Genomic DNA, 14,546 nt, shown 5'->3' with positions numbered 1-14,546 from the left:
AGGGCACACGGGTGGCGGGAGGCCCGCACCCAAGCCCACAAAGTCCCGCAGCTGTGGTCGGGTGGAGTGTAGGAGCCTAGCTCAGGGTCTAGGGAAAGCGAACATTTCTGGCCTGAAGCGGTCCCCGGGAGAGGGCGTGACGGACGGCAGTTTCAGCGGACAGACTGGCAGGCTGGTTCCTAGTTGACAAAGCAGCGAGGGAAGAAGGCTTGGGGGAGCTGGAGGTGGCTCCCAGTGCAAGCAGGTGCAGGGCGCAAGACTGCTGAAGCCGGACGATTCCCTGGAGGGGGACGCCCGCTGCGCCTAGTTTCCATGACAACGCCAGGGCGCCAACATTGGGGGTTCTTGCTGAGGGGCTCCGGACTGCTGCCGGAAGTGACGCGTTCACCTGCCGAGCTGGGGCGGGGCGCAGAGGTGCCTTCGCTGCTGCCTCTGCTGGGAGCTAGTCGGGAGTGTACCAGGCTTTGGAAAACCAAGGTTCCCCAGCTAAGAGCGTTTACCTTCAAGCTGCGACCGGGCAGCCACCATGGCGCTCCTACTGTGCTTCGTGCTCCTGTACGGGGTTGCGGGTGAGTGGGGCATCCTTCTGTCCCCAATTCCTTGCGCTCGCAGCCCGCGGCCTCCCGGGAACAATGGGGCGTGGGGGGAGGGGGCGGCTCAATTTGGGGCGCTGCTGTGGTGGTGGCGGGTGGGCACCCATGCACCAGGGTGATATGGCCCGGCCACGCGCACCAGCCGAGAGAATGCATCTGTACCAGGAGTCGCGCAGGGGGCGTGGGGCGGCAGCGGATCGGGGACCGGATCGCACCGTAGCGGTGGCCGGGGCTCACGGAGCGGCGTGCGGGGCGCGCCTCCAGGGCAGCTTACCCTGGGGGACCGCTTAGCTTTATCTGCCCTTGTCTCTTTCCCGCGTCTGCCTGGGTGTTGTGTTCGCCAGCATTCCCCGATTTCCAAGCTCCCGGCTGCGAGTGTTTAGGTATCGGGTAGTCCAGGCGGGGAGACTGAATTACAAACGCCATTATTGAGAGAAGACTGAGCCGTTCGGTGTCAGTGGTCCTGGCTACCTCTAGGAAAGGAGCACCCAAGCTGCGCTAGCCGGGTGGATTTGGGTCTCCAAGAATAGGCTAGCTCGACCGAGCCACCCCTAGACTGGATATTAGGGAACCAGTGTTGGGGAGGAGTTACCTAGGGTTGGAAGTGAGTTTATTCATTTTTTTAAAGACGACGTTCAGGTGGTGAGTTGTGCGGTGTTAGCAATCGCCTAGTATATCTTTCCGCTGCAGAACCTCTTTCCGGGAGAAGGAAAAAGGACATTTAAATAATGCCTGGATCCCAGGACGCACACACATTTTGACACTTAGAAATTTATCTTTTCCTAAGAGTGTTTTAACTAGTTGATCTCATTGACTATACTAAGCATTTGGCGGAATTTAAAAACCAAATGAGTCCTAAAAAGGATTCCCGGGTACAACTCTAGAAGGCACGCGCGCGCACACAGTGTTGTCGCCAAAGATGATTTTGGGGGAGGGTCCCGGGAGTTGGGAAGGAGGTTGGATCAGTGGCGGCTCTGTCTAGTTGGGATGACTCTCTGCTTCCTGTTGAAATGTTAATTCCATTGTTGGATGCCGCAGCTGTGAACATTGCTCATGGGATCAACATTCTAGTAACCGGTCTAATCTGAGGCGATTGCTCCACCTCCCCTCTTTTTGATACAGATCTTTTAGTCTTGGCTGAAGTTTGGAAAGTAAATCTTCTGGGAAACCTGAAGGGTCATTGAACCAGTCTACTGAGTGTATCCCACCTTTGTTTTGTAAAACAAACTCAAGTTGAGTACGTGAGGTTGTGTTCCCGGGAGGAAATATTGTTTAGACCACGTCCAAAGCAGAAAGTGTAGGAGACCAACCCCCCCCTCCCGCCACACACACCTTTTTTTGTATTTATTTTTTGGTGAAAGAATGAGGGTTTTTTTTTTTTCTTCTGAAATACCCCATTGATAGCCACTCTTTCCATTAAGGCTATTGTAATATGCTTAGCTGTTCATTTCACAGAGTGGGGGCTAGGGTATGGTGAACATATTAAAGAACAACTGTTTTCACTCCAGCTTTCCTTTCCTCTTTTTTTTCGAGACAGGGTTTCTCAGAGGCTTTGAAACCTGTCCTGGAACTAGCTCTTGTAGACCAGGCTGGCTTTGAACTCAGAGATCCGCCTGCCTCTGCCTCCCGAGTGCGTGCCCCACCACCGCCCAGCTCACTGCAGTTTTTCTGCTTTAGAACTCAGGAATTCCCCAGTCATCGTCCCCCCCCCCCACCGCCCCCATACCATTCACCCAAACTCAAATCCCAGACACCTCAGAAACTAATTGATTTATGAGTTTAAGTATTGGCTCTTAGGTGTAGTAATGGTGAGAAGTCTAGTTCATGGCTAATACAGTTGATTCATATTTGCAAAATGAGCTTTATTTATTGACATACTGCCATGCTGTAGACTTGTCTTTGCAAGTTTTTAAAAATCATTTATTTTTATTGAATGTTTATTAGTGTTTTGCCTCTGTGTTATCTGATTAGGAGCCATAGTGGAGCTGGAGCTGTAGTAGTAAGATTAAACAGTTGTTAAGCATGCTGAGGATAACCTTGAACACTTGACCCTCCTGCCTTTTCCCAGTGCTTGGCTTAGGAACTCAGGGCTCCAAGCACTCTCCTGACTGAGCTACACACATGCCCAGCTGTAACTGCCACTTTTCTAATGGCTAGTGGTGTTTTTTTAAGGGTTCAGGGCTTGTCTGGAACACCAACTCCACTGTGTAGACAGCAAATTTAGCAGCAGCCCTGCTTCAGCTACTACTTCCTACTTGCTGGGTTTGCAGGAGCACATCCCCATACCTGACCTGTATATACATTCCTTTAATCCCTCAAGTGACCCTTGAGGGTACATATCACAACCATCTCTATTGTCTGAGTAGAGAAACTGAGGCATGGAGTAGTTGTGTAAATGAATGTGCCAGAGTCATGGTTTTGCTGCTCATTCTCCTCCTGTCACCGAGAGATTATACTTTTAAAGCAGCCACTTTTCTCTTTGATTACCTCTAATTGATATCCTCAGTTCTAACGCTGGTCATCCTTCACTTATGAAGAACCTGGTGTTGGTTTGACCATGTGTCAAATATTGAAGGCTTTTATGACTAACCCTTTAATTTCATGGCCTTGGTTGAGTGCTTCTGAGTCACTGTGAGGAACCTAAGATTTTTCTGGGCTTAGGACACTGTTGGAAACTAATATGGCTGAATGTACCCCATGTACGGAACTAGTTTTGTTTTTAGAGAGTGTCTCATGTACCCCAGGCTGGCCTCTAACCAAGGATGGGCTTTGAACTCCCAGTTCTTCCTCTACTTCCCAAGTAGTGAGATTACAGATGTGAACCCTGAACCTAGCCAGCACCAGAATTTTTCTTTTAAAAAACCATCTGGGTGTAATGGCACGCGCCTTTAATCCCAGCAATCTGGAGGCAGAGGCAAGTAAATCTCTGTGAGTTCAAGGACAACCCAGGACGCGTGGAGAGACAAAATAAAACAATCAAAAAAAAAAAAAACCCCACTGAAACCCAAAACAGCTAATTCTTTGAGGGTTTCAATCATGTATATCATGCATTTTGACCTTATCAACCTCCCATTTGCTCTTCGATTCTTCCCTAATGACCGCCTTTCCCCCTGCCATGTTCTCCTCCCAACTTCATGTCCTTTTACAGTCCAGTGAGTCCATTCAGTGCTGTCCCTATGTGTGTGGATGTGGAGCCATCCACTGCAGCAGGTCCACATGTGCAGGGCTGTAGAACCGTGCACTGGAGCACGGACCGCTTACGAAGGTCAACGCTACAGGTGAGACTTCACGAGCTCCTGTCTGTGATGGAAACTTGACTGGTTTGGTCTTAGTGTCAGCAGTTCAGAAGGTTTGTTCCCTAACAGGGCGCTGCTGCTTTTCGCTCTACCAGGGAGTAAAGCTTAAAACACCCCGATTGCCGGTCACCTGCCAGCCGTTTGATGGTGGCCATGCCACAGTCCGAAGGACACCCCAGATGCTTCTTGTGTGCAGAACCGATGTACTGAGGAAGGGGTTGGGAAGGTGGGGGTCAAAGGATGCATTATTTTCAGTGGATCAGAGGAGTCCGTTTAGGAGATGTATTTGAATGTGTTGACCTTAGTTAATAACATAGTCTTGAAAATTGCTGAGTAGATTTTAACTGTTACCACAAAAAAATAGGTATGAGGTAATTGTTTATTACGTGGCTAGATGGAGTCATTCCAGAGCACACTGGTGTGCTCCTCCCTTCCGTGCTCCCTCCTCCCGCTCCTCTGCTCCCTCCTCCCATGCATCTCTGGCTCTCTCTCACTAGGTCATTGTACTATTTTGTAGCCAGGCTGTCTGCGCAGTCATCCTTTTGCCTCAACTTCCTGAAAGCTGGAATTATGGGATTCTAGGCATGGGCCTCCACACCACCATGCTAGTGTTCTGCTCTAAGCTCTGCTGTGTTTACCATAAGCTTCTCTTTTGAAATCCCCGACACCTAGTTTTGGTTTTCCAATCAGCTGTCTCGTCCCTTACTGCTCTCTGTGTTAGCTTTTTCCATGGTTTGGCATAGCCCTTTTTACGCTCTCTCCTAAGCCTGAGTGACCTCACGTCTACAACTGCTTGACACGCCATGAAGATAATTTCCAGCTCAACTCACTTTGGATTCTGAACTGTTTCCCTTTTCTTTTCTTCCCTCTTTTTCTACCTCTTGTTTCTTTTCCTGGGCCTGCTCTCATCTTGATTTTTTTTTTTCTTTTTTCATTCTTTTCAAGTCTCTTTCCGTTGCTAGGGCAGGTTAGCCTGAAATGTACTATGTAGCCCAGGCTGGCTTTGAACTCATGACAACGTTTCTGGGTCGGCCCCACCAACTGCTGGGATTATAGTAGACATAAACTGCCACACCTGCTTGAGTTACCATTCGACTGTCTGACAGTCAAGTTTTCGCTTGCATACTTTAGATTTTTCCAAGTCCCTAAGTAAACTTTTCCATTAATTAGAAGATGAAAGGGTCTATTCAGTCAAGTATTTATGGCTTACATGCTCTGTGCTAGGTGCCTCTACAATCGCGTATGATACAAATTGTAAAACGTATTAACGAAGATGTGTGGGATTTGCAATGAAGGATATGTGATGTGTCGGGGGTTGAGAAGTTCAGTGGATATAAAATATATTAACAAAAACTGTTGAAACCTTTATTGTACATGAGTCATAAGATGGCCTAGGGTGGGGACCAAGGTCTTTTTTTTTTTTAAGTGTTAACAAGTGCCCTATGATGTCACTGCTGACCATGTTTAGTGGACAGAGACGTAAAGGCTGTTTTGAGAGCTTGGCAGAAAATTATAGGTTGGTCAAGTCAGTCTTGCACATCCATGGTCCTGAGAGGCTGGCTGGTGGCGTTGTGAAAGAAAGTTCTTGAATGGTAACAATGCAGTCACTCTGGAGGCAGGTAGAACTGCCAGCTCTAGCTGGACTCCAGCCTTGATCTGCGCAGGAATGGCCCCTGTAGGCATGCTGTGCAGTGACGCTGGTCTTCCCCTTGGGTCTGGGAAGCTTCTTTGGGAGACGTGGTGAAGCCTTCTGGTTTTTTTGTACCAAAGGGAGAACTTGGAGAGAAGCAGTGCAATTTCTGACTTGATTTTTGTGGTGATATCACAGTCTATGGGCAGAATAAAGAAAAGTGCAAGGTGTGTGTGTGTTTGACAGAGTATCTCTCTGTAAGAACCTTGGCTGTGTTGGAACTTGCTTTTTAGCCCACACTGGCCTTGAACTCAGATGTCCACCTGCCTCTGCCTCCTAAGCACTGGGATTAAAGGTGTGTACCACCATTTGTTTGTTTTTTTAAAAGACTTCATTGTTTTTACTTTATGTGTGTAAGTATTTTATGTAAATTATGTATGTGAACTTACTTCCTCCATACCTGATGTCTGGAGTGGCCAAAAGAGGGTGCCAGGTTTTTTGGAACTATGTAGCATAGAACAGAACCCAGGTACTCCACAAGAAGCCAGTGCTCTTACCTGCGAAGCCATCTCTCCAGCCCTTGACTAGGATCTTAGGATGGGAAGTAAAAAAAACAAAACAAAACAAATCCCCCAAGAAACCAGTAGGGAGATCTTTTAAAATCTAATCCCAGGAGAGGCAATGATCAGCAATCCTGAATTGAGGATCACTGCTGAGAAATGCCAACTACGAATACAAAGATGACATAGGAGGAGGCAGAAACATCACCCATCAGCAGTGCAAGCACAGGGTGAGATCATGGAAGCATCAAGGCATGATAAGGGCTGCTGGAGAGCTGGACGGTGCAGTTGCTCTAGAGACCGATGGAGAAATGAGGCTGGTCCTACTGCTAGCAAGCGGTTGTGAAATTGGGGTCAATGGATTCCACAAGGACAGTTTCTGTATTGGTGATACAAAAGCTGTATTTTAATAGGTTGCGTGGGTGTCCAGTTAGTGGGGACTAGAAACTGGACTTTGCACGTTGCCTTTTTAGCCCTAATTACAAAACAAGAAGCCAGCAGTTCTTGCTTTTTCTTTTGTTTTTGTTTTTTGAGACAGGGTTTCTCTGTAGCTTTTTGAGCCTGTCCTGGAACTCGCTCTGTAGACCTGCTGGCCTCGAACTCACAGACATCCGCCTGCCTCTGCCTCCCGAGTGCTGGGATAAAAGGCGTGCGCCACCACCTCCTGGCCAGATCTTTCTTTTTCTCATTTCAGATCAAAAAAATCTCAAAATCCTCGTTATTTGAATATTGTTTCTCCTGCAGATGAACTCCCGAACCCTTTGGATGCTCAGGGATGACACTCTCCTATCTCATCTCTTACTTCTGGACCTCATCAGTGCTGAACTTACTCCTCTGTGTGCTTTCAACCCCGTATTTCCAGAACCGTCATCACTGCCGTTCTTTCCTGTCTTAGCCAGACTTTGTGAAGCAGCTGCCTGCATTTGCTGACTCAATTCTCCCTTTTCATGTCACGTCCTTCCTTCCCATGCTTCTGTGAAGCTGCGGTGGTTGTCCACACCGAAGTTACCGCTGTGGCTGCGTCACGCCTTGCCTCTTCAACCTTGTGGCAGAAATAGCTTTGTTGGGGCTGGAGAGATGGCTCAGTAGTTAAGAGCAGTGGCTGCTCTTCTAGAGGATCCAGATTCAATTTCCAGCACTTACATGGGTGGCTCAAAATCATCTGTAACTAGTTTCTGGGGATCTAATACCCTTCTCTAGCCTCTGTGGGCACTGCATACTCGTGATGCCTACACAGGCAAAACAGTCATACACAGAAAATTAAAAATAAGAAACCAAACCCTGTTAAACAGTCTCTCCCCTCCTGGGCTCGTGCTTATTTTCCTCCCTGCTAATCAATCTCTGTCCTTTCTTGCTAGTCTTGATGTGCTGTGCTCAGTTTCCCACTTGTACTGTAAGCACAGATTTCCCAGGCTTCCTGGCTTTGGTTACCATTCCAATGCTCGCAGCCACGGGTCTATTTCTAGTTTCTCACAGCCTTCGCCCATCCCGTCATGCCACCCCCTCTCTCCACTTAGACTTCACACTTCACTGAGCCTGTTCCTTCTGACATTATCTCAGGCAGAAGTGTGGCATTTGACTCTACTCTCTCATCAATCTCATCGTGTTCAAAGATGTGTGTCCCTCCAGCCCCGAGCTGCTTGGGTCATAATATCATAGCATCTTCACAGCAGGCCTTGCTCAGGTGTACCTCCTCCTGTGTCCCAGGCCTGTTCCTTTAACACCAGACACACCTTATTGTGACTGGGTTTCTCACCAGCCTGATGCTTTCTTGAGATAAAGACTGTATTTGCCCTCTCCAGCTTACACTCCTTGGCTGTGTGCCAAAAGGGCTTCAAGGCACTTGGGAATGACCTTGGCTAGAGCGTTTGAAGGGGGTTGGTGGAAGAGGTGAGCAAGGCCTGGCGGTGTCTTCCCACCTGGGCAGCTCTGGGTAGCTTTGCCTGGTTGCTCAGGAATGGGCAGCCCGTTTCCACTCCAGCCCAAGCTCGAGTGTTCTGTTTCCAGTCTGTTCTTCCCGTCTCCTGGTTGCCACACTTCCCCAGTCTACACACGAGACATCAGCGGGTGAAAACGGATCCTTCTGTGAGAAAATAAAGGAAATATTTAAGCTGGGGATTTTGACTGTGTCTGCTCAGTGGTCAACAAGTCGTGGATGTGAACTCTGAAATAATTATTGGAGTAAACCAGGAAGCAAGTAGCAGCTAACCGGAATGACCTTAGAACCTTGGCTTCCTGGCTTTCACCTAACTTATGCTCCTTAGGAAAAGAAACCCAATAGTCTTTTAAACAGCAGGTCTCAACCTGTGGGTCTCAACTCATTAGGTTTGTGTATCAGATAGCCTGCATATCAGATATTACATTACTGTACGTAGCAGTAGCAAAACTACAGTTATGAAGTAGCAATGAAAATAATTTTCTGGTTGGGGGTCAGCACATCATGAGGAACTGAAGGGTTACAGTGTGAGGAAGGTTGAGAACCAGTGCTTTAAAATTATTGTTAGACTGCTTTTCCTATTTAGGTTTTCTTGTTGAAGCTGGAGAGAGAGCACAGTCAGTAAAAGTGTATGGCATGCAAGCATGAAGACCTGAGTTCAGTCCCCAGAACTCATAAAAAGCCAGACGTAGGCACCGAGGAGGCAAGGACAGGGGTGTCTGCAGCTCCTTGACTGGTCAAGCATGACTTGAGCTCCCAGGCCAAGAGACTGTCTCCAAAAAGTCAAAAAGTGGATGGTGTGTGATGTATGACACCTGAGACTGTCCTTTGCCACACACACACACACACACACCCACACACGCACGCACGCACGCACGCACGCATGCACGTACGTATAAAAGATGTTTTCTTTTTCCTTATTCATAGTGTCTTGTTAGGCCTCACCTCTCCAAAATGATGGGATTACAGAAATCTTCCATAGTGGCTCTGGGGTTAGATCATTTCCTAGACACTAGACAATAAAAAAATAAGTTTTTCAACCCTCCTTTGTTTTCAACTGAATTTCCAAGTTGGGCTGAAGGTATAGATGGAGGAATGGGAGGAGTGTAGGTGACCCCCTTGGCATGGTGATAGGATTCCTTCTGAAAACTGGAACCAGCTGCTCTTACTTTTCTGCGGGTTTACTTTTCCCAGCCCATTTCTGACTCCTGGCTAATGCAGGACAAAGTAGTTAAACAGGTTCTATTAGTAGTAACAACAGGGATGATGAAGGTGGAGAAGGTAAACTATTGATGAGGCCAAGGAGGTAACATTGTATCTCCGATGCTCCGGAACCTTTCTCCTTTCGCTGTCTCACGCATCTTGATTTGGACTAAGGGGTTGGCTGGTTCAGAGCTTTGTCCTCAGCCGTGTCACCTGGAGTCAGCAGTGTTTGCCGTTGATTGTAACCGACTGGGTGCATGGAGAAGATTGCTTCCTGCTCTTGCAGGAGGGAAAGAAGGAAAACCACGGCGGTCTGGTATTACCGGTGTTTGTTCTTTAGTATTTGAGAAAAGGGCCTGGCACAGTTAAATGAACTAACACATTCATACTGAGGAAATACAGATAGATGTTTTTGGAAACAAGTCCGTTTCCTTGACATGAAAGATGTTTAGATTGAAAGAAGGAAGGAGACTCGTGGACACTGCTGGACCTTCTGAAGCCACGGGTCTGCTTTCCCAGAAGCTTTCCAGGTTTCTTAAAGAACAAACAGAGGCTTTGACTCCAGAAGCAGTGAGCCAAATGCCATGAGTCATGTTTGCTAAGTCCTTAGAGTGATGACGTCACCAGTGCCTTCAGACTCACCAGTAAACAATGTTTTGAACTTGAAAACTGGGAAAATTCCCATGTTTTCAAGTGGTTGGATATAAACTTTCACCTTGTTTTGTACTGGAATAGTGTTATAAGAACTGTAATTATTCCTTACTTGTTCATTGCAAACTTGACCGCTTCAGACCAGTCTAGAGCCAGGCATGATGGTGTATGCCTTTAATCCCAGCACTCTGAGGCAGAAGCAGGTGAATCTCTGAGGCCAGCCTGTTCTACAGAGCAAGTTCCAGGGCAGCCAGTGCTGTTACACAGAGAAATTGTGTCTAAAAAAAAAAGCAGAAAGCAAGCAAACAAACAAAACCGACCAAACAAACAAAAAAGAAAACAACCTAGAATGGGTTGAGTCCACGATAGAAAATTGAATATACCCTGTTTTTTGTTTGTTTGTTTCTTTGACGTGTCTTTGTATAAACCATGCTGGAGTTGATCTCCCTGCACCCAGCCAATCACACTCTCTAGAAATCTGTGACTGCAGTATTGGGCCACCACTCAGGGTTCCTTGTTTTTGAAATCTTATTTGAATCTGTCCTCTTAATAGCCTTGAGATAAGAAGGACATCCATCATTCAAAATTGAGGAACCAAAGCTTGCATCCACTTGATTGTGGCCATGACGTCAAATGGTGCGGTACACTGAAAATGTCAATGCTGCCTGCATTTGCCATTAGAAATTCTCTTCCAGCCATATCTAGAAAGGAAAGATGGAGTTAACTGAATAACTTTTAGCCTGGTTTATATAAAACACATTTCCATATATGATCAAATTAAACATATTGAGATAGTGAATATTTTTTTTTCCAAGTAGTCTTTGAAATTTGGTTAGTGCTTCCATTTATAGCTCATTATAGCTCATTTCAGCTTGCATTAGACACTTGTCCAGTAGCTGGTAGTGGCCAGCATAGATCTAGAATGCAAAGCAATACCCTAGAACGAACGCTTACTCAGAAAATGCACCAAAGCAGTGTGTTGGTAAAGCTAAAGGAGTGTGCCTTTGTATTACTCTTGTCAGGTTTTACCTTTCAAGTAATTATGCGTGTTATACAGTATTTTCTGTTGGCAGTGAGCTAAATCAAGTCTCTCGTTTCTTATTTAGTTTCTCTTAATTATCAGAGCAATTGTTACATGGACACAATGATGTCAGCTCCCCTTACTTGATAATTATGAATATTGTGCATTTTACATGGTAGACAGAAAAACATATATCTTAAACTTGCCCATAGGGAAATATATGCATTTTGTGGAGGGTACCAAATAACCAGGATACTGCGACCCTGGTGGTGGATGAGGAGGAGTTTGAATTCACTTTGGGACATTGGGAAAGCATGTATACCATGATTAAAGCAGCCAGTTTAGACATGCATATCACAGGATGTAAGTGACCTTTTCTGTACCAATTTAGGAGTTGGTTTTTTTTTTTTTTAAATAAGGTGAAACACTATTTACTGATTTTGGTATGTCCATTTGTTACGTTTCTCATTTCATTCGAGTGTTTTTTTACTGCTTTTGCCAAGTAGCTCCTTTCCAGGCTTACGTTAATGAAAAGGGAAGAAAAGGCAGCTGAGGTTTTTATAAGGAGGAGGCTAGGAGATTTCCTAAAATGGAGTGATACATCGCATTTCATGAAGGTGATGAAAATATTCACCATGGCAACCATTCTTGCTTTTACCCATAATGCAAGATAACCTATTTGCATTTGTTTGTTGGACACATGTAAAATTAGCAGCCGTGTAGTGGAGTCTGTGGGGAAGACAATTACTGCTTAGATAGGACAGGGCTGGAGTCACTGGTCAGAGTTGAAATGTGATGAATGCAGCTTTTCAAGAGGGGGTCCTTGTGGGGGGCTGGGGAAAGGGGGTCTCAATCAAGGTCAGCCCTACTTATATCTGCGTGCTCCTCGCCTGCCTTCCCGTGGTTATTTACATATTCCTTAGTCCTGGCTTTTTCTATATTAGATGTTTGTCACAAGCAATCACAATTCCTGTGGAAGTTTGAAGGAAATAATGCGTAGTTCTTGCTGAGGAGCTGCAGTGTCCCTCCGGATAGAAATGAGAAGGCCCTGTTCTGGGGAGGACTCAGACATTTTCTTCTTTAATTTCTCGCACCCCAGTGGAAACTAAACCAGAACTCTACTGTGTATTTCCAGTCTTCCAGGTGTCTTACCCTGTGTTTCCAACAAGATTTTATTTCTCTGAGGTTTTCATGCTTAAATCCAGGTGTTCTAGTGCATGCCCCCCCCCTTTTTTTTCCCTGACTTACAAGCAGGTTCGAAATGCCTCATTTCATTTACTTGGACAGGACAGGATCTCAATCTTTCTACTGTTCCTGTCCTCTTCTTGAAGGCCATGCTCCTCAAAATAGCAGAGGCTTCTGTTTCTGCCTGGGTCCTCTCGTCATTCCAGTCAGATGTAGCCTATTCCACATCCATGGAGCTGTGCTGGAGTTGACCTAGGCAGCCAGCGATCATCAAAACGAGTACAAACCTTTTATTGTCTTGTCCTTTCGTAATGAGTGTTCAGTTCCTACTGTTTGGAACACCCTGGTACTAAGTGTTAATAGACAAAAGACCCAGAGGGGTCTGCATCCTAACAGGAGGGGTGGGTTTGATGTGTTTATTCATTATATATTGTGCTGGCTTGTCTTACGTCAACGTGACACACAAACTAGCGTATCGGAAAGGAGGGAGCCTCAATTGTGGGAATGCCTCCATAAGATCCAGTTGTAAGGCGTTTCCCTAATTAGTGATTGATGGGGGAGGGCTCAGCGCATTGTGGGCGGGGCCATCCCTGAGCTGGTGGTCCAGTGTTGTGCAAGAAGGCAGACTGAGAAAGCCAAAAGAAGCAAGCCAGTAAGCATTGTTCTTCCACAGCCTCTGCTCAGGTCCTGCCCTGACTTCCTCCAGTGATGCACAGGGCTGTGGAAACGTAAGCCAAATAAACCCTTTCCTCCACAACTTGCTATTCAGTCATGGTGTTTCATTGCAGCAATAGAAACCCTGACTAAGACACATTCTGTAGGCATGCACCACCGTGTCCAGTTTATGGCACCCGGAGCTTCCTGCACGCTCGCCATGCGGCACCCTGTTAAGTAAGCTATGGTCCTCGCCTGAGATGGGCTTTTATGATGACAATGACCTGCCTATTGTCCTCTATTTATTGAAGAGAGAACTCTGGCCTACTGGACTCTGTCCTTAAACTATGTGCCTGAGAGTTTGGAAGCATTGGGTACCCAGTGGTAAGCTGCTTGAGAAATACGCTGGGAATAGAACTCTGGGCCTTTGGAAGAACAGTACGTGTGCTGTTGGTTGCTTTTATTCTCCAATCTTTGGGTGGCTTGCCACCCAGTTCCCAAATAAATCACACAGAGGTTTATTCTTACTTATGAATGCCTGGCCTTAATTTGGCTTGTTTCTACCTAGCTTTTCTTAAATTATCCTGTCCTATCTTTTGCCTCTGGGCTTCTATATTTCCCTATTCTACATACCTTTCTTGACTTGGTACTCCATGGCTTGCTGTGTAGCTGGGTGGCTGGCCCCTGATGTCCTCCTCTCCTTCTTCTTTTCTCATTTCTCTATCTTCCCTTTCTAGATTTCTCCTTCTATTTATTCTCTCTACATGCCAGCCCTGACTGTTTCATTTTCCTGCCTAGCTATTGGCCGTTCAGCTCTTTATTAGACCAATCAGGTGTTTTAGACAGGCAAACTAACACAGCTTCACAGAGTTAAACAAATGCAACATAAAAGAATGCCACACATCTTTGCATCATTAAACAAATATTCCACAGCATAAACAAATGCAACACATCTTCAACTAACAGTCTACAACAGTATGTATTCTTAACCACTGAGCCAGCTCTCCTGACCCTGACATACGTGCATTATTTTATTTGATCCTACTACAGTAATGAATGCATTATTACATTTTTTTAATTTAATTTTATTTTATATACATTGGTGTTTTTGTCTTCATGTATGTCTGTGTGAGGGTGTTGGATCCCATAGAACTGGAGTCACAGACAGTTGTGAGCTGCTTTGTGGAGGCTGGGAATCGAACCCTGGTTCTCTGGAAGAGCAGTCAGTGCTCTTAACCATTGAGCCATCTCTCCAGCCTTTTTTATTATTACAATTTATTTGTTTTCCAGCACAGGGTCTCACTTCATAGCCCAGGTTGGCCTTGAACTCACAAATATAGAGTAGACTAGTTTCAGACACTTGGTGATCCTCCTGCCTCAGCTTCCTGAGTGCTGGTTCTAGGGATATGCCACTGTACTTAGACAGCATTATTACTGTTTATTTTCATCTTCAATGTGAAAACATTTAGTCACCATGAGGCTATAAATTGCTTACAGATAATTTTATAAGCAAACTTTGAATTTGAACTCAGATCTGACCTTACATCCCTCGCTGTTCATTGAATAAGTTACTTCTATAATTCAGGCTGTTTATGTTTTCCACCACACTTATTGAGGGGTAGATTCTGAGCTGCTAAGTTGTTGACATGCTGATGGGCGCAGTGGGAGGAGATGATGTAGGCAAAGGCGTCTTTTTGGTTGGTTGATGGACTACACTTAGAGAACATTTCATTCTGAAACGGATAATTTAGTTCAACACCTTTAATTTATGCCTGAGGCCCAGAGAGTCAACTTGTCCAAAGTGACACAGACAGCTC

General features: G+C 45.9%; 1 protein-coding gene across 2 annotated transcripts in view; it reads left to right on the top strand.

The window, feature by feature from the left end:
• Positions 1 to 379: 379 nt before the first annotated feature.
• The window catches only part of Cxadr (CXADR, Ig-like cell adhesion molecule), a 54,936-nt gene continuing 40,769 nt past the window's right edge, over positions 380 to 14,546 (top strand). For both annotated transcript variants that reach the window (XM_005360548.3, XM_005360547.3), the window contains exon 1: positions 380 to 569. In XM_005360548.3, coding sequence (XP_005360605.1) covers positions 527 to 569 — 43 coding nt within the window. In that variant the 5' untranslated portion in view covers positions 380 to 526. The remainder of the gene's footprint in view (positions 570 to 14,546) is intronic.

The sequence above is a fragment of the Microtus ochrogaster genome, linkage group LG3 (assembly GCF_000317375.1).
Source record: "Microtus ochrogaster isolate Prairie Vole_2 linkage group LG3, MicOch1.0, whole genome shotgun sequence".
NCBI classification, from domain to species: domain Eukaryota; kingdom Metazoa; phylum Chordata; class Mammalia; order Rodentia; family Cricetidae; genus Microtus; species Microtus ochrogaster.
The sequence above is the reverse complement of the archived record's forward strand: the minus strand, read 5'-3'. Positions and strand labels throughout refer to the sequence as shown.